General features: G+C 45.6%; 1 protein-coding gene across 1 annotated transcript in view; it reads right to left on the bottom strand.

Moving 5' to 3' along the window:
- The window catches only part of LOC137346988 (protein lin-28 homolog A-like), a 52340-nt gene extending 26791 nt beyond the window's left edge, over positions 1-25549 (bottom strand). The window contains exons 1-2 of the mRNA XM_068010970.1: positions 25519-25549; positions 25160-25332 (exon numbers count right to left, since the gene is read on the bottom strand). Coding sequence (XP_067867071.1) covers positions 25160-25332; positions 25519-25549 — 204 coding nt within the window. The remainder of the gene's footprint in view (positions 1-25159; positions 25333-25518) is intronic.
- Positions 25550-25964: the final 415 nt, after the last annotated feature.

The raw sequence follows: 25964 nt of genomic DNA, 5'->3' as shown, positions 1-25964 counted from the left end.
TACTGGAAAAATAATTCGGCCGCAGTGCAAAATGAGCGGCTGATTCAATACTGCATGTTTGACGCTACTGCCCCAGACAAGTTTCTCCCCCAATCTGCCTCCATAAATCATCCCAACATCGCACATTTTTAGTAGTAAAACTGCCACCTGCATGCGTCCATTCATTTTTCAGTGCCTCCGCACGAAGATTTTTCACTTTTCCTCCCCACTGGAAATCAGGAATCTCAGGGACATTCACCCCACCCTCCCACTTCTCCTTCACCAACAGCTCCTTTGAGAGACAAGAACCAGTGGCTTTACAGAGATCCCAACAAATAGGAGGAGGGGGAGGGGTGGAGCAAATTAATTCACAAGTAAAACAAAAAAAAACAATTAACCGGTTTAAAGTGACTATTTCTCCGCAATCACCAACCCAGGCACGATCTTTTAAAAATCCTCCTGCTGGTTACAAGGTTTTTAAGTTTTGGGAGGAGATTTGAACCCATCTTCAATTAAAGTTATGTGTCAGTGAATGTAATGCAACCTGAAACTGATCAACCTAATTACTTATCAATGGGGGCCTCCCACCTCTGGGAGGAGCCCCGAACAGCACTGCACCTCCCCCAACGCCGCATTCTCATCCCATTCAAACTCTCTGAATGCAATTCCCAGGCTAAGGATGTCCCCTTTGGATAAATAGGGATATCCAGTGACCAAGGTGTTGGGTGGTCTGGCAGAGGCCACCCTCAGCCTGCTCTGTGTTTGGGCCCACAAGATAAGAACAAAGTAGTGGTCAGTCCCGACTGGTCATTGCCGCCACATTCTTGAAGTGCCTGCACCATCAGGTCAGATTAGAAGTGGACGATCAGTGATTTCATCAAAGGCAGCCTGGGAACGGAAGACTGAGATAATTAATCTCTGATGGAGGTTCATCCCAAGCAGCTCTGTAACACAGGAGTCTGTGCTCTACGGGCTGTTCCCAGGGACGCACACCAAGACAAACATCAACTGCTGCTGGAGGACTATCAATTCGGTGAAAGACGCCCTTTGGTCTGCCCGAAACTTGCTGGTCTTCCAGCGCAAAGAGTTGTCCACCACCGAATGTTGCAGACTGGCACATTCTGAGGTCCAGGACTACGTGCTGAGGGACGCACTAAAGCTTGGGGCAGCCGCAGCAAAGGCTCAATGGGGTAAGACCACAGTGTAAGGTCCCCCCACCAAGCTGCACTGAGGGGCTTGATCCATGGGAAACCCCTCGAACTGTATCGGAGAAATTTTGTGTGCTGTAAATGTAAAAATGTATATGGCATGACAATGAAATGGAAGGGTTGTGAGGCAACTCATGACAGTATTGAAGGAAACTGATCACTTTTGCACTGTTTGTATTTTTTGACTTGATGCTGTTTGAAACTGTTTGGGAATGTAATTTTTTCAGATTTTTATGAATAAAGTATATTTTGGAAATAAAAAAAAAATCAATCTCTGATGGAAGGTTCTTCATTGCTCATTGTATTTTGTTCCTGGGCTGCCCATTTGCCTGTGGTTCAAAAACTCAAAATGTAAGCGAGGGGAGGGAAATAAAAATCACAATCAAAATTAAAGAGGGAGATTTGATAGAGGTGTTCAAAATCATGAGGGGTTTTGATAAGAGTAAATAAGGAAAAACTGTTTCCAGTGGGACACGGGTCAGTACCAGAGAACACAGATTTAGCATGATTGGTAAAAGAACCAGAGGTGGCATGAGGGAACTTTTTTTTTTAAATCAATGAGTTGTTAGGATCTGGAATGCACGGCCTGAAAGGGTGGTGGAAGCAGATTCAATTGTAACTTTCAAAAGGGAATTGGATAAATACTTGAAGGGAAAAAAATTGCAGGGCTGTGGAGAAAGAGCAGGGGAGTGGAACTAATTGGATAGCACTACCAAAGAGCCAGCAGAGACATGATGGGCCGAATGGTCTCCTTCTGTGCTGTATCATTCTGAGATTCTAATCACGTGGCAATGTGCCATTATACACAATGCAATCTTCTGGCAACATAGCACAAGGAATAGCTTCACTCAGTTTCTTTATCCTTCGCTGCTTACTGAATAAAGACTGCTTCATCATTCTCCAGGTTTCCCCCCTCCCCTCATAAGAGTACAAAGTCCCCAACCTATCTTCACCCCCACCCCCCCCCCCCCCCCCCCAAATACCTTTAGAGTACTGTGTTCAGTTCTGTGCACGGCATATCACAAAGGATATCTTGGCCTTGGAGAGGGTGCAGTGCAGAATGATACCAGGGCTCAAAGGCTTAAATTATGAGGCTTTTATTCCCTTGAGTTTAGGAAATTAAGGGGTGATCCAACTGAGGTGTTTTAGATGACTAAAGGAGTTGATAGGGTAGATAAAGAGAAACTATTTCCTTTCGTAGGGGAGTCCAGAACAAGGGGGGCATAACCTTAAAATTAGAGCTTGGCCATTCAGGGGCGATGCAAGAAGCACCTCTTCACACAGAGGGTAGTGGAAATCTGGAAAACTCTTCCCCTAAAATGTTGTTGAAGCAGGGGGAGGTCAACAGAAAATTTCAAAACTGAGGTTGATACATTTTTGTTGGATAAGAGCATTAAGAAATACAAAACCAAGGAGGGTAGATGGAGTTAAGATACACACCAGTCACAATCCAACTCAATGATGGAACAGGTTCCAGTGGCTGATTGGCTTCCTCCTATTCCTATGCTTCCCCAAGCAGGCTTACTTCAAACATGAACCTGGACGTGCAGAGTCCATAGCCAAACCTCCCCTGCGCTTGCTCAGTTTCCTGAAAAGCAGTCCTCGAGCAAAAGGCCAAGGCTACACTCCAGGAGAACATAAAGTGGGAAATTAACCTTTACATTTATTTGCTGTATTGGGACCAAGAAAGAAAGGAACTTGCATCGGCTAGTTTTTTCAGCCAGCGCAGACATGATGGGCTGAATAGCCTCCTTCTGTGCCATAATTTTTTGATGATTCTATGATATTTTGCATCACCTGTTGCACCCATCAGAAACAGGCTAATGCACTTCATATAGAAAAAAATACATTGGGCATTGTGAATAAATACAGGAGTCCATTTTCACACAGCAAACTCCCACAAACAGCAACAAAATGAATGGTCAGGTAGTGTGAGTTATCATTTTTTGCTGGTGTTGGTTGTGGGAAGAATATTGTTCAGAATACCTGGAGAATCTTGACTAGGACACCTCTTTGCTCTTCTTCCAACATGCTGGGAATAATCAACATCCATCTGAACTGGCAGACAGGGTCTTGGCTTAACATATGGTCCAAAACCTCTGACACTGCAACACTCCACTTGGATCTTGTCCTCCAGTCTCTGGAGTGGGGCTTAAACCCACACCTGCTGACTCAGAGGCGAGAGAATGCTTCCCACTGAGCTGAAACCAACATGCATTGATTGGCAGTGCATCTATCTCGAGTCATCAACAGCACTTGCAATTGACTGGTGTAACTATCCCGAAAATTTTTCATGTGTCTCGGGATGTGCTATTGGGCAAATAACTTCTGTGGTCTGCAGATCGAGCTGCCAGAGTACTTAAGTCATTATGCAATTGCACTCCCTGGGCTGTCCACTTAGTGCCATCATAGTATGGGGGGAATTGCAACCTAACTCACCCAGTGAGAAATTGATGTGATCGCATCAACTGCCCAATTTTAATTTCCATCAATGTGAAACCGGCAGCTGATCCAACCAGGTGAGTTTGGCTCAGGGCACTTTAGGTTAAACTAAACCTTTAAGTGTCAGCATGGCTCTGTGGGAAGCACTCTTTGCTCCGAGTCAGTAGATTGTAGGTTCAAGCTGAACTCCAGACACTTAAGCATATAATCTAGGCTGGCACGCCCAGTGCAGTACTAAATGAGGTGCTGCATTGTCGGAGGTGCCGTCTTTCGGATAAGACGTTAAACCAAGGTCCCGTCTGCTCTCTTGGGTGGATTTAAAATATCCCTTGGCACTATTTCAAAAACAGCAGGGAGTTCTCCTTGGTATTCTGTGCCAATATTTCTCCCTCAACCAACATCACAAAAAAAGATTAACTGGTCATTTATTTCATTGCTGTTTTGGGGACTTTGCTGTGGGGAAAATCGTTTTCCTACAAAATGGCCGTGACCACACTTCAAAAGTAATTAATTTGAATGACTATATTTGAGGTGACAGAAGAAAGGCCAAAAAACTCTCAACAGAAATGAACACATAGCATCCGTACTGGTCCCTTGCAGCAGACAAGATACAGGGCAATAAGTTCTGGAATCATCGAATCATGAGACAGTCATTCAATCAAGCTCACCATCTCCAACAAGAGAGAGTCTAACCACCAACCCTTGACATTCAACAGCTTTACCATTGCCAAATCTCCCACCATTAACATCCTGCAGGGTAGGGGTTCACCACTGACCAGAAACTTAATGGGACCAGACACATAAATACAATGGCTAGAAGAGCAGGTCAGAAGCTGGGTATCCTGTAGCAAGTGACTCATCTCCTGACTGCCCAAAACCTTTCCACCATCGACAAGGCACAAGTCAGGAGTCTGAATGAATACTCTCCATTTGCCCGGATGTGTGTAGCTGCAACAACATTCAAGATGTTCAACACCATCCAGGACAAAGCAACTTGCTTAACTAACACCCCACGTACCACAGTAAAATTCATTGCCTCCAACACCAGCACACTATGGGTACAGTGTGTATCATCTACAAGATGTACTGCATTAACTCGCCAAAGCTTCTTCAACAGCACTCATAAACTCATGACTTGAACAGCCGAGAAAGACAAGGGCAGCAGAAGCATGGGAACACCATCACCTCCAAGTCACACACCATCCTCACTTGGGAAATATATCACCATTCCTTCAGTGTTGCTGGATCAAAATCCTGGAACTTCATCGCTAACAGCACTGTGGGTATACCAACACCACACGGGCTGCAGTAGTTGAAGGCAGCGGCTCACCACCACCTTCTCAAGGGCAGTTAGTGATGGGTAATAAATGCTGGCCTTGCCAAAGAAGCTCACATCCCATGAATGAATAATTTAAAAGAAGCATTATGAACCATTTTATCACAGCTCTTCAGTGGTCCATGAGCCTTAAGCATGTCCCCAGACTCTAACCTCCATCCCTCTGCTCACTGCCATCTATTAATGTGCCTCAACATTCAGTTAAGTGTAGCAACAATCACATTCAATTGCTCTGAGCATTACTGTACAATGGGCACTCTAGAGAAACAGTGGGCTGGAGGAAAAATAGAATAAAGTTACACAGGTGTGGGGTGTTATGGGGGAGGGGAATATACAATATCATAATATAAGAGTTTACAGTAATTCCTGCTTAATACCAGCCAAGTAATAGAAGTTTATTACATAACACACTATATAATCTATATGTTATACAATACATTCTGTGAAATCTTATAATTTGGTGCGGACAGCAGATTTCAATTTGAATCTGTCCACAACTCGCCAATGGTCAGTCGGGTCCAAGTCAAAATCTGGTTTATATGTGGACTTCCTGCCCAACTTCAAGCTGTCACAATTTTTGTTCACACTTTTGCTTCAAAATTTAACATTGAAACTGCCTGTGTAACCAATTAGAATGGAAATCCCGTATGTAAACAGTTATCGGTAACCATGTACTTGCAAGCTCTGGCCATTAAGTGACTAGGTGGAGCTAGTTCTCTCAAGTTACTCTCTAAACTCCTTTGCCATCTTTTATGTCAAAATAACTTAAATACAACTATAAAAATTATATAAATTATTACAGCACTCTCAGAAGGTCATGGGTTCAAGTCCCATTTCAGAGACTTGAGCACAAAGTATAGGTTGATGCTCCTAGTGCAGTACTGCAGGAGCATTGCACTGTTGGAGGTGTTGACTTTCAGATAGAGTCATAGAGAGATACAGCACTGAAACAGGCCCTTCGGCCCACCAAGTCTGTGCTGACCAACAACCACCCATTTATACTAATCCTACATTAATCCCCATATTCCCTACCACATCCCCACCATTCTCCTACCACCTATCTACACTAGGGGCAATTTACAATGGCCAATTTACCTATCAACCTGCAAGTCTTTGGCTGTGGGAGGAAACCGGAGCACCCGGCAAAAACCCACGCGGTCATAGGGAGAACTTGCAAACTCCGCACAGGCAGTACCCAGAATCGAACCCAGGTCGCTGGAGCTGTGAGGCTGCGGTGCTAACCATTGCGCCACTGTGCTGCCCCACTGAGACTTTAAACCAAGGTCCCATCTACCCTATCAGGTGAACATAAAAGATCCCATGGCACTATTTCGAAGACGAGCAGGGTCCGGCCAGTATTTATTCCTCAACTAACATCACTAATTATCTGGCCATTATCTCATAGCTGTCTGTGGGAGCTCGCTTTGTGCAAATTGGCTGCCGCGTTTCCTACATTCCAACAGTGACTACACCTTAGAAAAGTACTTCATTGGTATTAAAGTGCTTTGGGATGTCCTGAAGTTGTGAAAGGCGCTATAGAAATACAAGTCTTTCTTTCTCAATGGACTATTGACAATACCACAGCCAATGTGCTAGTATATTATGTAGCATATACCACAATAATACAGGTTACTGTAATTATTCCCTTTCATAGTACGATGATTGCATTTATATAGCAGCTTCAAAGTAGTAAACATCACGGGGGCATCATAGTAACATGCTAAAAGGACCATTCCATTAAGACTAACCAACTTACTGTACCATGTGGCCTCTTTCAGGACCCCACCTGGTCCATTTACATTACCAACTGCAGAATTACTATTCCTGCTCCCTCAGCTACACTCCCAAGTATAAATTACCTGGCCTGCAGATAATTAAAGGCATTATAGGCTCATGAAACTGTAGGTCTACAAACCAGACAGTAGACTATAGCCTCTAGTTACAACCAACTACACAGGGGGAGCTGACACCAGACAATTCCACGCTTTCAATCTAACCCAGATGCTACAGAGATTGGCACCTGATGATTACCATGAGAACCAACTCCTTGTAGAACCCATCTGTTACAGAACCTGCTCCTTATAGAAATAGCTTATCAAACTCGACCATTATAGAAAACGCTCATTACGGAACCCGACCATTATGGAACACGACCATTATGGAACACGACCATTATGGAAACCACCCATTATAAAAACCATTCTTTATTGAACCTGCCCATCAATGAACCTGCCTGGTATACAACCTGCCTGTTACAGAACCTTCCTGTTATCGAGCCAGCTCGTTATATATCATTAATCTGTTTAAGTACGCTCACACAGATATGCACATACACGCTCAAACTCAAACAGAAATAATCACACATACACTGACACATATTCATTCACAGACACATACATACGCAAACTCAGACACACACTCACAAGCACACTAAAACAGGCAAACAGTTGCACCGGCACACGCAGATTCACAGACCACAAACAAAAACAGACACACATACACACACACATATATTCATTCAGAAACACACCGACAAATCCACTCAAACACAGGCTGACAGACACACACTCACACTGACACACATATTCACACTCACTCAATTACACAGGAGCTCTTTCAAGAATACACAAAGATACAGCTCTTTCCCGTAGTATGACAGGGTCAGAGGTTAAAGACGGGAATTCGATGTGAAGCAGTGCAACATTCTTTCAAAGAAAAGGTCGCAGAAATCACTGAGAAAGTTTTCCGCTCCTGTTCCTCCTCACGCTAGAATTCAGCTTCAGGCTCCTATGAGCTGCTTGGGGGCAGCATTGATGCCAATGGATCCACTACCCTGATATTTACTCTAATCTCTGTTTAAAGCGACGCCACTTCCTCCGGGAATCTGCTGGACAAGGCAGCTTTCAAAACACATTCAAATCAACGGTACTTAACCCCTGCTCTATTCCAGAGACTCGAGCGCCATAATCCAGGCTGACAGTCCGAGTGCAGTACTGAGGATGTGCTGCACTGCTGGACTTGCCGTCTTTCGAATGAGTCTTAACCTGAGGCCCCCTCTGCCCTCTCAGGTGGAAAGGAAAAGATCCCATGAGACTATTTCGAAGAAGTGCATGGGAGTTCTCCTGGTATTTATTCCTCAACCAACAACACAAAGAAAACAGATCATCTGATCATTATTCCATTGCTATTTGTGGGATCTTGTTCTGTGCAATGTTGTCTGCCAATTTTCCTAAACTACAGCAGTGACAACACTACAAAAATACTTCATTTGCTGTAAAGCAGTTTGGGATGTCCTGAGGTCATGAAAGGTGCTATATAAATGCAAGTTTTTCTTTCTTATTCTTATTTCGTTATTTCTTATGTCAACTCCACTCTATCTGGTCATTCACTAATTCACTGATGTCCTGTGCCAGCTTGATCATCTCAGGATACCACCACCCCATCTCCGCCCAGTCAAAATCTTTTGGCCCAATAGTCCTTCAGGGCCAAGGTCACCCGCACAAACCACAAGCTGCTGCTGTCGACGTGTAGTATTTGTACAGGGGCACTCTGTGGAGTGGGCGGGGGGGAGGGGGAGGGTAATGTCAGCCTGTCCTGCAGAATGATGGCTATCACTTTAAACATCTACGTATGCTAATTGCACCAAGCAGGGAAGTATCTGAATGAGTTTACAACAGGAACAGTCCTGAATGGGTTGTCAGCGGGGAGTGGCGGTGAGGGGAAGGCTTTTATCCATTCTGTCCTCAATTCAATTGGGACAGGATTTGATTCTTGGAAGATTGCTAACTGTAGATCCCACTGTTGTTGATGGGTTCTATTGCAGTGGCTGGAATCCACTTCAAAACAACAGCAATCACTTGCATTTCTATAGCACCTTAAATGTAGTAAAGCGACCCAACGCGCTTCATTGGAGCACGATCAAAGTCTGACAACGAGCTTTATAAGGAGATATTAGGACAGACTCGACAAACGTGTGTGGAGCAACCACAGCCTCAGAGCACAGACCAAACTCATTGACAAAGCCATTGTCCTCACCACCCTTCTGTATGGCGCCAAGTCATGGGTCCTATACTGCCGTCATGTACGCTTTCTAGAGCACTTCCATCAGTGCTGCCTCCGCAGCATCCTCAAGATCCACTGGCAGGACCACATCACAAACATTGAAGTCCTGGAAACAGCCAACATCACCAGCATCGAGGTCATCCTCCTGCAAAGCCAACTGTGTTGGGCAGGTCACGTTGCCCGGATGGACGACAGGCGCCTGCCCAAGATCGTGTTGTATCGAGAGCTGACCACTGGTAAAAGGAACAGAGGGGCCCCATGCAAACATTTCAAGGACTTCCTGAAGTCGTGTCTCTCTGTGTGCCACATTGACCATCGCCAGTGGGAAGCGCAGGCCTTAGATTGTGATGACTGGAGATGCTACATCAGGAGGGCTACAGACACCTTCGAGACTGAGCGAAGAAAGAGCATGAAAGAGAAAAGGAGGGGAAGGATAGATCCAGTTGCCCCCAGCAGCGACTACACCTTCACTTGTACCCGCTGTGGGAGAATCAGACGCTCACGGATAGGCCTGACTAGCCACCAGCGGACCTGCAACCGATGACTACAACCTTCCCAAAATCTTCATCTGCGAAGAAATGCCAAGACAGGACAGGTGACCCAAAACTTGTTCAAAGAGGTAGGTTTTAAGCAGCATCTTAAAGGAGGAGCGAGAGGTGGAGAGGATTAAGGAGGGAATTCCAGAGCTTAAGTCTAGGCAGCTGTAGGCACAGCCTGTGTATTATATTGTGCTTGCGCCAGCTCTCCAAAAGAGCTTTCTAATTAGTCCCACTCCCTGCCTTTTTCCCAGAGCCCTGCAAATTTTTCCATTTTTAAATATATATTCAAATCTCTTTTGCAAGTTATTATTGAATCTGCTTCCACCACCCCTTCAGGCAGTGCATTCCCGGTCACAACAATCCACTGTGTAAAAACAAACCTCATTACCGCCCGGCTCTTTTGCCAATTATCTTAAATCTGTGCCCTCTGATCATCATCCTTCCTGCCACTGCAAACAGTTTCTCCCTACTTGCTCTAAATCAGAACCCCTCATAATTTTGAGCACGTTCGATTTGGGTGTAGGGTTCAGTTGTGCTCAGCTCCTTGCTCCATGAATCAGATTGCCTGCCTCCCATGCAAAATACATGCCAGTCTGTGACAGACACTGTGCCCAATGCAGCAGTAACCTTCACAACACCCCACCTTGTGTTTTTGACAACATGTTTCCATTTGTCAGGGGGGAGTCCAAATCTAGTCGCCTATAATATAAGTGCCTGGAGCTTCTGCTCAATTGCACTGGGTTTTCTGGCGCAATTCAGCCAGAATTGGCAGAAAAGATTGTAAAATTTTAAGCGCAATTTGCATTCAGTATAACTCGAGTTTCCATGATCTTTGACGGTCATTTAAAAATCATGCAGGAAGCAGGCCTCACCCACAAATTTGGCCATAACCCCCCAGGTTAATTAACCACATTGCCCTTGTTTGCAGGTCTTCAAGGAGGCTTAAAAATTAAGCTGGTTCTTTTGGATGTAGGGACACCAAAAGATAAGTTTCAAAAGCTTTTAAATGTGATCTTTGTCTTGATTTACTAAGAAACTGAATAATGCACCCAAGTATAAAAAACAAGATTTTTATATTTTTTAAAGTAAATTTCAGTAATTTAAAAAGGAAATACTGCAGATGTTGGATTCAGTCATTTAAAATAGGATATTCAGAGGTGATGGATTGACACTGATTAAAAATGCTTATATTTTTGATAAAACTATTTTCAGCTGTTTTAATCAAACTTCACAAAGTTACTACTTTTAAATATAAGGAAATATTTTTAAAGTAAAATATTTTTTCTGTAAAAAGTTTACATTTGAAAAAGCTGCCTGATTGCACTGGCTCAGGGTAAATTTTCTTTTCTGCAATATGCAAATGTATTTGAATGGAAACTCAAGGAATAAAACAATTTTCAAAATGGGCACAAATTGCACTGGAATTGGCAATTCTGCCCAAAGTGGAAAATCCACTCCAATCGAAAAGGGAAATTCAGGAGAAATGTCTTCACCCAAACTGTTGAGAATGTGGAACTTGCTACCACAGGGAGACGGTAGTTCAATTAAGTAGCATAGATAGATTTAGAGGGAAACTATGAGAGAGAAAGGAATAGATGGATGGGTTGATGATAGGATTAGATGAGGAGGGGTGGAAGGAGGCCTGTGTGGAGCATAAACACCAGCACAAACCAGTTAGGCCAAATGGCCTCTTTCTGTGCCGTAAATTCGATGCGGAATGCATATTGGAGTGAGTCTTTAGCCGAGCGATAACCTAACCCACCTCTGAGTCAGAAGGTTTGAACCCCACTCCAGACAGTGGTGAGTGGAGTCTGGAGCTCCGGCTCACAAAGCTGGGTTAACACCCAGCGGGACTCACGTCCGGGGAGTGTTCGTGGCCTCTCCCTCATCATATGGGTGGCTGAAGCCCATAAAATCCTCCCACTGTACAGGACCAATCCCCCCTATCGGCTGGGTTAAAGATGGTTATAGGCCATGGAAGGTTTGTTCATGTTGCAGCTTGTCAGACTGTTAATCAGCCTAGGAATTCTTCCTCTACTTTACAGTGTTCTCCAAAGGGAAGTGTGTGAACATACAAAAACAACCTTTGCAGGTTGTTGAAGAAGCTGCATATGCCTGAAAGAACGACAATGCCCCTTTAATTATTAATACCCCACTTCTGGTTCCTCTTTCCTGTGGGGAACGCATCCCAGGTGGAATGTGTTGCGAGGATCATTTGCAGAGATCAGTCCTGGAGACCTCACTGTTTGATAATTAATCCTTCTCGAGGGTCTCTATTATCGCCCCTCCCCCCCCCCCCATGCAAACTGAGCAGCAGGTGGGGGAGGGGGGTCAAATGCCAAACTGAATTTGCAATCCTTTTCTTCCCTTATCTTCCTGCTACGTGGCCCCATCCTTCTCTGCTAATCCTTTTGTTCACACTCCATTTTGTTTGCTTCCATTTCTCACTCTCCTTTCTTGTCCTTCTATTCTCTCTCTCTCTCATTCATTCTTTCTTAACATTTATTTTCCTTCACTCTTCCCTCCTTTTAGATTGTGAGCTCGATGCCCTCTTTTCCCTCCAGCCTGTGCTGAAGTTATAGCAGGCGGCTACTTGGCTAATCATTCCGATACTGTTGCTCGCTGTCCATCAGATTTCTCTGCTCCAGTTGCATCTTGTTGCTTTTTATTGGCACAGAATTTTATCTGACTTTCTACCAACACACTGCTGTAGCTACGCTGGGTTTTACACTGCAGTTCTGATGAAGTCGCAGTAGCAGAAAGTCCAAGGGAAGCTGCTGCACATGAGCTCATCCAAACATCTGCTGCCTGTATCCTAACTTGCGGCTGTCCACCCATCACCTCTGTGCTCACTAACCTACATTGGCTTCTAGTCCAGCAAGGTCTAGGTTTTAAAATTCTGATCCCCATATTTAAATCCCTCCATGGTCTCATCCTTCCCTATTGCTGTAACCTCCTCGGAGATCTCTGTGCTCCTCCAGTTCTAACCTCCGCGTATCATCACTTCATCATTGACAGCTGTGCCTTTAGTTGTCATGCCCCTGAGATCTGGAATTCCCTCCCTAAACCTCTCCACCTCTCTCTCCACCTTTAAGTCGCTCCTTAAAACTTACCTCTTTGAGCAAGCTTTTGTGCGCCTGTCTAAATATCTATTTATGAGGCTGGATATCAAATTAACACATATGTGAAGTGCATTTAGACATTTTACTATTTTAAAGGCGCTATATTGTTGTTGTTGTTCTTTTTGAAAGGTATGAACAAGGACATTTGACCTCCTTCATGCGCAGCACCTTTATCCAGTGAGTCTGGCTGACACTCCTGTGCAGTACGGAGGGATCACTGAATTTATCAGAGGGCCACTACTGAGACAACGTTGCACTGCTGGAGGGTCAGTACTGAGAGAGCGCTGAACTGGCGAGCCGCAGTACTGAGCAAGTCCTGCAACTGTGGAAGGGTTAGTACTGAAAGAGTTCTGCCCCACTGGAGGGTCAGTACTGAGGGAGTGTGGTAATGTTGGAGGGTCAGTACGAGGGAACGTTGCACTGTGGAAAGGTCAGTACTGAAAGAATGCTGCACTGTGGAAGGGTCAACACAGAAAGTGCTGCACTATCAGAGGGTCAGAACTGAGAAAGTATTGCACTGTCGTGGGTCAGTACTGAGGGAGTGCTGCACTGTGAAAAGGTCAGGACTGAGGGAGTGCTGCACTGTGAAAAGGTCAGGACTGAGGGAGTGCTGCACTGTGAAAAGGTCAGGACTGAGGGAGTGCTGCACTGTGAAAAGGTCAGGACTGAGGGAGTGCTGCACTGTCGGAGGGTCAGTACTGAAGAAGAAATATTGGGCGATTGTGATAAAGGGACGGCAGTAATCATGGGTGATTTTAATCTCCATATAAACTGGAAAAATCAGATTGGCAATAGTATCCTGGATGAGGAGTTCATAGAATACTTTCAAGATACTTTCTTAGAGCAGCACGTTATGGAACCAACCAGAGAGCAGATTATATTAGACTGTGACAGGATTAATTGCTGACCTCAGAGTAAAGGCACCTCTAGGTAACAGCGACCATAATATGATTGAATTTTACATCCAGTTTGAAAGAGAGGGGAGTGGGTCTAAGACTAGTATTTTAAACTTAAATAAGGGCAACTACGTGGGCATGAAAGCTGAGCTAGCTGAAGTGAACTGGGTTACTAGGCTAGGAGATAAGATCAATAAAAAAGCAGTGGCAGACATTCAAGAGGATATTTCAGAATACTCAGGATAAGTACATTTCTAGTATAAAGAAAAATTCTAAGGGGAGGACCCACCATCCGTGGTCAACTAAAGAAGTTAAAGGAAGCATCAAACTTAAGGAAAAGGCATATGATTGCAAAGATGAATGGCAGGTCAAATGATTGGTCAGAATATAAAGAACAGCGGAGAATGACGAAAAGGTTAATTAGGAGAAAGAAATTAGAGTACGAGAGGAAGCTAGCTAGAAATGTAAAAACAGACAGCAAGAATTTCTACAGGTATTTAAAAAGGAAAAAAGTAAAGTGATTGCTGGTACTCTGGAGAGTGAGAATGTGGAGCCAATAGTAAATAATAAGGAAATGGCAGATGAAATGAACAAATATTTTGCTTCTGTCTTCACTATAGAGGATACAAAAAACATTCCAGTAACAACTGTAAATCAGGAGGTGGAAGGAAAAGAGGAACCTGATGAAATTGCAATCACCAGGGAAGCGGTACTGACCAAACTGATGGAGCTGCGGGCTGACAAGTCCCCGGGTCCTGATGGGCTTCATCCTAGGGTCTTAAAAGAGGTGGCTAATGAGATAGTAGATACGTTGGTGTTAATTTTTCAAAATTTGCTAGATTCTAGAAAGGTTCCATCAGACTGGAAAGTAGCAAATAGAACACCTCTATTCAAGAAGGGGGTGGTGGGGGTAGGCAGAAAACAGGTATCTAAAGGCCAGTTAGCTTGACGTCTGTTGTGAGGAAGGTGTTAGAATCGATCATTAAAGAGGCTATAGCTGGGCACTTAGAAAAACTCAAGGTAATCAGGAATAGTCAGCAGTGTTTTGTGAAAGGGAAATCATGTTTAACCCATTTATTGGAGTTCTTTGAAGGAGTAATATGTGCTGTGGACAAAGGGGAGCCCGTTGACATACTGTACTTGGATTTCCAAAAGGCATTTGACAAGGTGTCACATAAAAGCTTATTGTGCAAAGTAGGAGCTCATGGAACACATTGGCTGAAGGGGTGGTAGAGGCAGGAACCCTCACAACATTTAAGAAGTATTTAGATGAGCACTTGAAGTGCCATAGCATACAAGGCAACAGGCCAAGTGCTGGAAAATGGGATTAAAATAGATAGGTGCTTGATGGCCGGCCCGGACATGATGGGCTGAAGGGCCTGTTTCTGTGCTGTACAACTCTATGACTCTATGGTGTAGAGGGTGACATATTAGCATGGATTAAAGGTTGGCTGGCTGGCAGAAAGAGAGTATGCAGTCATAGAGATATACAGCACTGAAACAGGCCCTTCAGCCCACTGAGTCAGTGCCGACCAACAACCACCCATTTATACTAATCCTACATTAATCTCATATTCCCTAGCACATCCCCACCATTCTCCTACCCCCTACCTACGCTAGGGGCAATTTACAATGGCCAATTTACTTATCAACCTGCAAGTCTTTGGCTATGGGAGGAAACGGAGCACCCGGCGGAAACCCACGCGATCACAGGGGGAACTTGCAAACTCCGCAGTACCCAGAACCGAACCCAGGTCGCTGGAGCTGTGAGGCTGCGATGCTAACCACTGCGCCACTGTACTGCCCAAAATGGGTCCTTTTCTGATTGGCAGGATGTGACAAGTGGAGGCCCTCCACAGGGGTCTGTGCTGGGGTCTCAACTTTTTACAATTTATATCAATGACTTAGATGAGGGGAGCGATGGCATGGTAGCTAAATTTGCAGATGGCACAATGATAGGTAGGATTGTGAAGATGACATAAGGAGGTTCCACACTGATATATATAGGTTGAGTGAGTGGGCAAAAATCTGGCAGATGGAGTACAATGTGGGAAAATGTGAAGTTGTTCACTTTGGCAGGAAGAATAAAAAAGCAGAGTATTACTTAAACAGAGAACGACTGCAGAATTCCGAGGTGCAGAGGGATCTAGGGGTTCTAGTGCATGAGTCACAAAAACTTAGTATGCAGGTACAGCAAGTGATAAAGAATGTTAATGGAATGCTATCCTTTATTACATGAGGAATTGAAAATGAAAGTAAGGATGTTATGCTTCAGTTATACAGGGCATTGGTGAGACCACATCTCGTATACTGTGTGCAGTTTTGGTCTCCTTATTTAAAGAAGGATGTAAACGCATTGGAGGCGGTTCAGAGGAGGTTTACTAGGTTGATACCTGGAATGAGCGGGTTGTCTTATGCGGAAAGGTTGGACAGACTGGGCTTGTTTTCACTGGAGTTTAGAAGAGTGAGGGGAAACTTGACTGAAGTTTATAAGATCCTGAATGGTCTTGACAAGGTGGATGTGGAAAGGATGTTTCCTCTTGTGGGAGAGTCCAGAACTAGGGGGCACTATTTAAAATTAGGGGCCGCCCTTTTAGGACAGAGATGAGGAGAAATTTTTTCTCTCAAAGGGTTGTGCAACTTTGGAACACTCTGCCTCAGAAGGTGATGGCGGTGGGGTCATTGAATATTTTTAAGGCAGAGGTAGATAGATTCTTGTTAGGCAAGGGAATCAAAGGTTATTGGGTGTAGATGGAAGTGTGGAATTCAAGACACAAACAGATGAGCCATGATCTTATTGAATGATGGAGCAGGATAGAGGGGCCGAATGGCCTACTTCTCTTAATTCGTATATTGGTATGTATGTTCATATGACAGAGTGCTGCTCTGTGGAAGGCTCAGTACTGACAGAGTGCTACACTATCAGAGGATCAGTACTGAGAGAGCGCTGCACTGTCGGAGGGTCTCTACTGATGGAGCACTGCACTGTCGAAGGGTCTGTACTGAGGGAGCACTGCACTGTCGAAGGGTCTGTACTGAGGGAGCACTGCACTGTCGAAGGGTCTGTACTGAGGGAGTGCTCTGGCAGAGGATGAAGACTGAGCGTACTGCACTGTCTTTCAGATGAAACATTAAACAGAGGCTGCTTCTACCATCTTGGGTGAATGTAACAGCTCGTACACCCACTATTTTTAAGAGGGAAGTTCTCCCTGGTGTCCTGGCCAACATTTATCCCTCAACCAACATCACTAAAACAGATCATTTGGTGATTATCACAATGCTGTGTTTCCCACATTATAGCATTGATTACACTGTAAAATTAATTCAATGCCTGTGAAGAGTTTTGGGACGTCCTGAAGTCATGAAAAGGATGATAGAAATGCAAGTTTTTCCTTTCTTGAGAAGCTGCTTCACAGCAAGATTGAGTTTTCTATCAGGAGAGGAGCAGAGAACAGGACGTTGGGGGGGTGGGGGGGGGGGCGTTGGGGAAGATTGACAAGAGAAAGCACTCAGAGCGGATCCAACTTTAACAAACATCTTCAAAAGAAAACAAATAGGAGCTGGCATGGTGGTGTTGTTGTTTGATGTTGCAGAGCAGAGCATTTAGAGCAATAAATAAACCATTTGGGGCCTTCCTGGGAGAAGCAATCGCAACAAAGCTGACACCAAATGTTGTGTTTAGCAGTGAACAAGACCATGAAGTTAACAAGATGACAACTTCTGCAAGAATACTGTTCACAATTGCATAAACTTCCTCCAACAGCATTAAAACACCTTTTGCTGTTCGTGTATAAGCTTCCCAACTCTGGTCTGATATATTCCCAGAGGTTTCATCACATGATTTCGCAACTCCCCCAATCAAACATCCTTTCCCCCACACCCCTCCCCCACAACCACCTTCCCCCATCACCTCACACCCTCCCCCACACACCGACCTCCAATACTTTTGTAAATAAGAAATGAAGGTGTTCAAAGAAAGTGAAGAAAGCACATAATTTTTGAAACATTGCTATGATTTCTTTCTCCTGGATCTGCTCACAGCAATGTCCGGGAGATAAATCTTCAATTCTTGGAGACTCCAGGGCACCCCTGGAGAGTTGACAACCACATTGGTGCGGCAGTACACTGCACTGAGCAGAACAGCCACGTGCCGTGTCACAGAGCAATAGGGCGCAGGGGTCATAACTCACATGCTGGGACCTCAGCTTGTGCCCCTTACCCACCCCAAGCCCTGATGACCCAGCTACGAAATCCAGGCAACTCAGTCCTATTTGCCCTCATATTTCTTATTTGCTGGCTTGCCCTGTGTTGAATTCTGCAGACCGGGAGATTTGAAAAAAGGGTTTGCGTTGCCTCACATCCAATGTCCCCATTGGAAAATGTGGATAACAACTGAGGACAGTCTGTGATGCTTCTTGCAGTCCCCCTGCTACCCAGACTCACACCAAAAGCTACTCTTCTATTGAACATCTGATCCTGGGAAAGTCAACACACACCTGCATTTATGTATGAATAGAGCAGCCTATTTCAGCTGTGAAATGGACCCAACTATGTCACAATGTGCAGACGGTTGGCCAGTGAACAGACACAAAGTGCTAATGTCATGACGTCACATTATTGACTCACTACGGTGCATTGTCAATCCTGTCTATGTGCTAATATTGGGATGTCACTACCCGCATTGTGTGCATACCAGAACCATGTATTTACTGGGCCCAGGAAGACTCAGTCGGAAGACCAAGGTAAACAAAAACGGTCTTCTTCGAAATTATCTGGTGAAGTCAGCTTATGGTCCACACCAGCTATACAAAACTCAACTGGACCAGCCACATCAATTGCGCAGCTACTAGAGAACATCCGAGGCTGGATACTCTGCAGTGAGTGACTCACCTCCTGATACCCCAACTCCTCACCACCTACAAGGCACAAGGAATGTGATGGAATTCTCTCCTCTTGCCTGGATGGGAGTAGCTACAACAACAGCCAGGAAGCTCAACACCATCCAGGGCAAAGCAGTCTGCTTGATCAGCACTCTATCCACCAGCTTAAACGGTCAATCGCTCCACCAGTGGCGAACTGTGGCTACGGTGGGTACTATCTACAGGTTTCTTCAACAACACCTCCCACAACTCCACCACCTAGAAGGCGGTTGACAGCAGTTGCATGCGAACACTATCATCTCCAAGTTTCCTGCCAAGTCACACACCATCCTGCCTCGGACATACATCGCCCATCCCTTCATCGTCACTGGATCAATATCCTGGAACTCCCGAGCTAACAGCAACATGAGAGCCACCTTCACCACATGGACTGCAGCAGTTCAAGGCGGCGGCTCACCGTTACCTATTAAGGGGCAATGAGGGGATGGGCAATAAACAACAGCTTTGCCCAACATTGAATCCCAAACCCCAAGAGCTGACAATCTCTTGAGCAAGGCACCAAGGAGATTCTTCATAACAGTTATCCAGGAGAGGAGAGAAAATCCATCCAAATTCAATGACTGACTGGATTGTGCTAATTCAGCACCATTCGTGACTCCTCAGACACTGAAGCAGTCCGTGTAGAAATGCAGCAAGACCTGGACAATATCCAGGCTTAGGCTGATAAGTGGCAAGTAACATTCGCGCCACACAAGTGCCAGGCAATGACCATCTCCAACAAGAGAGAATCTAACCATCTCCCCTTGACATTCAACGGCATTACCATCGCTGAATCCCCCACTATCAACATCCTAGGGGCTACCATTGACCAAAAACTGAACTGGAGTAGCCATATAAATACCGTGGCTACAAGAGCAGGTCAGAGGCTAGGAATCCTGAGGCGAGTAACTCACCTCCTGACTCCCCAAAGCCTGTCCACTATCTACAAGGCACAAGTCAGGAGTGTGATGAAATACTCTCCACTTGCCTGGATGGGTGCAGCTCCAACAACACTCAAGAAGCTCGACATCATCCAGGACAAAGCAGCCCACTTAATTGGCACCCCATCTACAAACATTCACTCCTTCCACCACCAACGCACAGTAGCAGCAGTGTGTACCATCTGCAAGATGCACTGCAGCAATGCACCAAGGCTCCTTAGACAGCACCTTCCAAACCCGCGACCTCTACCAACTAGAAGGACAAGGGCAGCAAATACATGGGAACACCACCACCTGCAAGTTCCCCTCCAAGTCATACACCATCCTGACTTGGAACTATATCGCCGTTCCTGCACTGTCACTGGGTCAAAATCCTGGAACTTCCTTCCTAACAGCACTGTGGGTGTACCTACCCCACATGGACTGCAGCAGTTCAAGAAGGCAGCTCACCACCACCTTCTCAAGGGCAATTAGGGATGGGCATTAATGCTGGCCTGGCCAGTGATGCCCACATCCCATGAATGAATTTTTTAAAAATTGCTCCTTAGGTGCCAGACGTAGCTCAATGGGCAGCACTCTCACCTCTGAGTCAGAACATTGTAGGTTTAAGAACCACTCCAAAAACTTGAGCACATAATCTAGGCTGACACTCCAGTATAACATTGAAAGGCCACTGCATTAGAACAGTGTTTTGAAAATATTACATTGGCTGTGAAGCAATTAGGGATGTCCCGAGGTTGTGAAAGGTGTGCTGGAGGTGCAGGTCATTCTTTCTTAGAGCTGCGTAAACTCCAGCCTTTTCTGTGGCTGTTAGTCATAGTCATGCATCACAATAAAGGCCCTTCGGCCCATCGTGTCCATGCCAGCCATCAAGCACCTAACTATTCTAATCCCATTTTCCAGCACTTGGCCCGTAGCCTCGTATGCTATGGCGTCTCAAGTGCTCATCTAAATACTTCTTAAATGCTGTGAGGGTTCCTACCTCTACCACAGCTTCAGGCAGTGTGTTCCAGATTTCAACCACCTTCTGGGTGAAAATTATTTTCCTCAAATCCCCTCTAAACCTCCTGCCCCTTACCTTAAATCTATGCTCCTTGGTTATTGACCCCTCCGCTAAGGGAAAAAGTTTCTTCCTATCTAACCTATCAATGCCCCTCATAATGTTGTATACCTCAATCATGTCCCCCCTCAGCCTTTTCTGCTCTAAGGAAAACAACCCTAGCCTTTTTAGTCTCTCTTCATAGCTGAAATGCTCCAGCCCAGGCAACATCCTAGTGAATCTCCTCTGCACCCTCTCCAGTGCAATCACATCCTTCCTATACTGTGGTGCCCAGAACTGTACACAGTACTCCTGCTGTGGCCTAACTAGCATTTTATACAGCTCCATCATAACCCCCCTGCTCTTAAATTCTATGCCTCGGCTGATAAAGGCAAGTATCCCATATGCCTTCCTAACCACCTTATCTGCCAGTGCTGCTGTCTTCAGTGCTCTATGGACAAGGACACCAAGGTCCGTCTGACCTTCTGTACTTCCTAGGGTCCTACCATCCATTGTATATTCCCTTGCCTTGTTACTCCTCCCAAAATGCATCAGCTCACACTTCTCAGGATTAAATTCCATTTGCCACTGCTCCACCCATCTATATCGTCCTGTAATCTAAGGCTTTCCTCCTCACTATTTACTACACCGCCAATTTTCGTGTCATAAGCTATAGCCCAATCCTTGCTGATGATATTGCACAGGTTGAAATAAAGACAAAAAAAATCATCAGCCACTTATCTCATGCAAGCCATCATGGCTGAGCTCCAACATGCCCAGCCACCTCCCCTCCACACAACTCAATTGAGTTAAAATCCTCTGCTAATTGACTGGTTAAGTCTAAGAGTCTCACCCCTCATCCAGTTCTCAACAAGCACACATAGCTGAAATTTTTGCTCACACCAATTCCTCTCTCACTTAGTTAAAATATTTTTGAGTTTTTTTCCCCCTAAAACTAGCCTAATGTATTGTAACCTAATGAGGGAATATAGGAATCAGAGTAGCCCATTTCTAGCCTGTTCAAATAGATCATGGATGATCTGGATCTTAACTCTAATATACCCACCTTGGTCCTTGACATCCTTACCCAACAAAAACCTATTGTAGAATTACATAGAATCTACAGCATAGAAACAGATCATTCAGCGCAACTCGTCTACTTAAATGCATCAACGCTATTTGCCTCAACTAGCCCTTGTGGTAGTGAGTTCTTCCTGAAGTTCTGATTGGATTTATTGCTGACTATGTTGTATTTCTGGCCCCTAGTTGTGGTCTCTCTGTCGACTCTATCAAACTCCTTCATAATTTTAAAGACCTCTAATAGGTCACGCGCCAGCCTTCTCTTTCCAAGAGAAAAGGACCCCAGCCTGTTCTGCCTTTCCTGCTAAGTGTATCATCTCAGTTTTGGTGTCATCTTGTAAATCTTTTATTGCATCATTTACAGTGCCTCTATATCCTTTTTCTATAATTTGGAAACCAGAACTGTGCACAGCATCAATCTCAATTTTGGAAATTTGAATTGACCACCCCCGCCTCAATAATTTTTAGGGGAAAGATTTCCAGGCTCCCATTACCCTCTGTGTGAAGAAATGCTTCCTGGCATCACCCCTTATTGCCCTTGCAATAACTTAACAATTCACCACAGTTAAATCCCTCCAATTGCACATCATCATCTGGGGTCTCAACCGGAACCAGCTTGAAGAATTGGATTTTAAAATGTATAATACATAGGTCAACGTATTAAATCATTACTGTGACAATCAAAACCACATTAAACGCTGTCATTTTATTAAAAGTACGGCTAGTACCTTTTCTTGACATACTTTAAAAATACCACGAAGCGGAGTCTCTGAAGATCGATCAATCCGCGCACCGTATTTGCCAAATATTGGCACCAGGCGCTTTATAAGGTATTGTCTGTATTGGTATTTGCCTGCGCCGGGGAAACACACAGAACTGTCCTAACACGCAACAAAAACACATCTTATCCCATTTTCTATCAACCCAAAACTTAATGCTAACGACTTAAAACAAGGCAGCTGCGAATTTCCGAGAAATAGTTAGAATGGATCGTTCAGTTTATCTCAAGTGATGCCTATTTCTGGAAACTCGCTTAAAGAGTTCGAGGATTTTTATGAATGAAATGAATTTCCGGGTGACGTCACTGGCCGGTGTCATATACTAGCTCGGGATACCCTAAGCTAAATCCCCAAAGACTATCTTTTTTTTTTACTTTATTGAATACTCTGCATTAGAATTGAGTCAATCTGTGCCCAATCCGCAGCTCTTGGGATGATGATCCCACTCCGGGCTCCGGCATGAATCAGTCAGATTAATGTATTAAAAATCACCGCATTCAGCAAGTGAGAATCCTGCACCTCTCCCACTCAACGCCAGGGGATCAGGGGTCAAAGAACGGCGAAACAGGAGTCAGAGCAACTCCACAGAGAGGGAAAGAGAGGTACAAACATACACACACACAGCAAGTACATAGAACATAGAACAGCACAGTACAGGCCCTTCGGCCCACGATGTTGTGCCGAACATTTAACCTACTCTAATATCAAACAAACTACCTACCCTTCATTCTACTATCATCCATGTACCTATCCAAGAGTCGCTTAAATGTATCTGCTTCTACTACCACCGCTGGCAGCGCATTCCACGCACCCACCACTCTCTGTGTAAAGAACCTACCTCTGACATCTCCCCGAAACCTTCCTCCAATCACCTTAAAATTGTGCCCCCTGGTTCTCAGCATATTTCAAAAATATCTGATACAATCGTTCAGTTTCCCCACAACAGACCCTTGATAATGATTTTGGGGATATCACCGCTTAAGTCAAAATCAACGAAGTAAAACAATCCCCCAATTATTCCCATTCGCAAACGCTTGATTCCAGGAAGAGACACATTCTCCCCACGCAACCCTCTGTGCAGGAGTTAGCCTAAAGTTAATAGCCCAGTCATCGCCTTGTGGCAACACCTATCAACTGAATGTTCATATTGCCAGTAGTTGCACCCTCTGTGTTACCCAGACACCGCCAGACAGTCCCCCGTTCCATTTTCTAATTCCAAATCTCGCACTCTATTCGATCTTTTAATTTAAACTTTTTTTTCTCAGATCTCCAGATACAGCGAGAACAGGCACAAGAGTACAAGAAAATCTGTTCAGGGAGACCAGGATGATCAGGAATAGGGTGACCAGGGGCAGGGAGATCAGGAATAGGGAGACCAGGGGCAGGGAGATCAGGAATAGGGAGACCAGGGGCAATGATACCAGGAACAGGGAGACCAGGGGCAATGATACCAGGAACAGGGAGACCAGGGGCAATGATACCAGGAACAGGGAGACCAGGGGCAATGATACCAGGAACAGGGAGACCAGGGGCAATGATACCAGGAACAGGGAGACCAGGGGCAATGATACCAGGAACAGGGAGACCAGGGGCAGGGAGAGCAGGAACAGGGAGACCAGGGGCAATGATACCAGGAACAGGGAGACCAGGGGCAATGATACCAGGAACAGGGAGACCAGGGGCAGGGAGAGCAGGAACAGGGAGACCAGGGGCAATGATACCAGGAACAGGGAGACCAGGGGCAATGATACCAGGAACAGGGAGACCAGGGGCAATGATACCAGGAACAGGGAGACCAGGGGCAATGATACCAGGAACAGGGAGACCAGGGGCAATGATACCAGGAACAGGGAGACCAGGGGCAATGATACCAGGAACAGGGAGACCAGGGGCAATGATACCAGGAACAGGGAGACCAGGGGCAATGATACCAGGAACAGGGAGACCAGGGGCAGGGAGAGCAGGAACAGGGAGACCAGGGGCAATGATACCAGGAACAGGGAGACCAGGGGCAATGATACCAGGAACAGGGAGACCAGGGGCAATGATACCAGGAACAGGGAGACCAGGGGCAATGATACCAGGAACAGGGAGACCAGGGGCAATGATACCAGGAACAGGGAGACCAGGGGCAATGATACCAGGAACAGGGAGACCAGGGGCAATGATACCAGGAACAGGGAGACCAGGGGCAATGATACCAGGAACAGGGAGACCAGGGGCAATGATACCAGGAACAGGGAGACCAGGGGCAGGGAGATCAAGAATAGGGAGACCAGGGGAAGGGAGATCAGGAATAGGGAGACCAGGGGAAGGGAGATCAGGAATAGGGAGACCAGGGGAAGGGAGATCAGGGGAAGGGAGATCAGGAATAGGGAGATCAGGAATAGGGAGATCAGGAATAGGGAGACCAGGGGAAGGGAGATCAGGAATAGGGAGACCAGGGGCAGGGAGATCAGGAAAAGGGAGACCAGGGGCAGGAAGATCAGGAATAGGGAGACCAGGGGCAGGAAGATCAGGAATAGGGAGACCAGGGGCAGGAAGATCAGGAATAGGGAGACCAGGGGCAGGAAGATCAGGAATAGGGAGACCAGGGGCAGGAAGATCAGGAATAGGGAGACCAGGGGCAGGAAGATCAGGAATAGGGAGACCAGGGGCAGGAAGATCAGGAATAGGGAGACCAGGGGCAGGGAGACCAGGGATATTTAAAACGGAGACAAAAAGACCATGAACCGCATTCAAAGGGCTCCCACCATCAACCAGAACAAAGAGCCACAAGTGAGGAGGTATGGGTCTGATGATCTGATGTGGACGTACCTGATGGACAAAGACATCGATGGGAGATTCAAGGGGTGCTCCATCCCGGGCAGTCATGGAGAGGAAACCGAATCCCATCCGAACGTTGAACCATTTACACTGACCGGTCCCGAAAGAGACGGCCGTCTTGGGAGAGTCTACGGGCTCCTGATCAGCGCCTCTCCCAGAACCTGCTGCAGGCGAGAAATCATGAATGAAAATCCAGCATTTAATTAAAAGCAACCCTTAAGAGCCACAAACCGCATCTTTCTCACACACACGAGCACACAAAACCCTCCAGCCAGCCTCAAAACATCAGCATCTGAGAAACTAAAGAATTTGAAAAGGACTTTTAAAAATCCCCCAAATCGATACAGAACCTCCAAACTGCTGGTTAGAAACAGATCCCATTCCAGTGTCGTCCCCGCACCTCCGCTTCTTCCAATTGCACTGATTTATATTTTCTCTTCTTAATCCTCTCTCTCTCTCTGTCTCCCCCCACCCCCCCACCCCTCCCTCCCTCTCTCTCTCTACAGTAGACCTCTGGTTTTCAGTAGTAAATCCTCCAACATATAAAACGTGAAACTTGCTGCAGGTCCCGGGAGCCGCTTAAAGTGAAAGGGAAGAGGATGAGAGGGATGGGAGCTTTACAAAACATGTTCCCCTTTGAATGGAGGTGGGCGGTACGTAGGGCTGAAGAATAGAAGCGGATAAACAATAGGCTGGCCGAGCTTCCTCCCCTTCTCCACACACACACAGCCATAAAAGAAACGATTCAAAGGGAGAGAGGGAGTAAAATGACCATCCCCTCCTCCTTTCCAAAAAA

This window comes from Heterodontus francisci, chromosome 31, assembly GCF_036365525.1.
Source record: "Heterodontus francisci isolate sHetFra1 chromosome 31, sHetFra1.hap1, whole genome shotgun sequence".
Lineage (NCBI taxonomy): Eukaryota > Metazoa > Chordata > Chondrichthyes > Heterodontiformes > Heterodontidae > Heterodontus > Heterodontus francisci.
The sequence above is the reverse complement of the archived record's forward strand: the minus strand, read 5'-3'. Positions and strand labels throughout refer to the sequence as shown.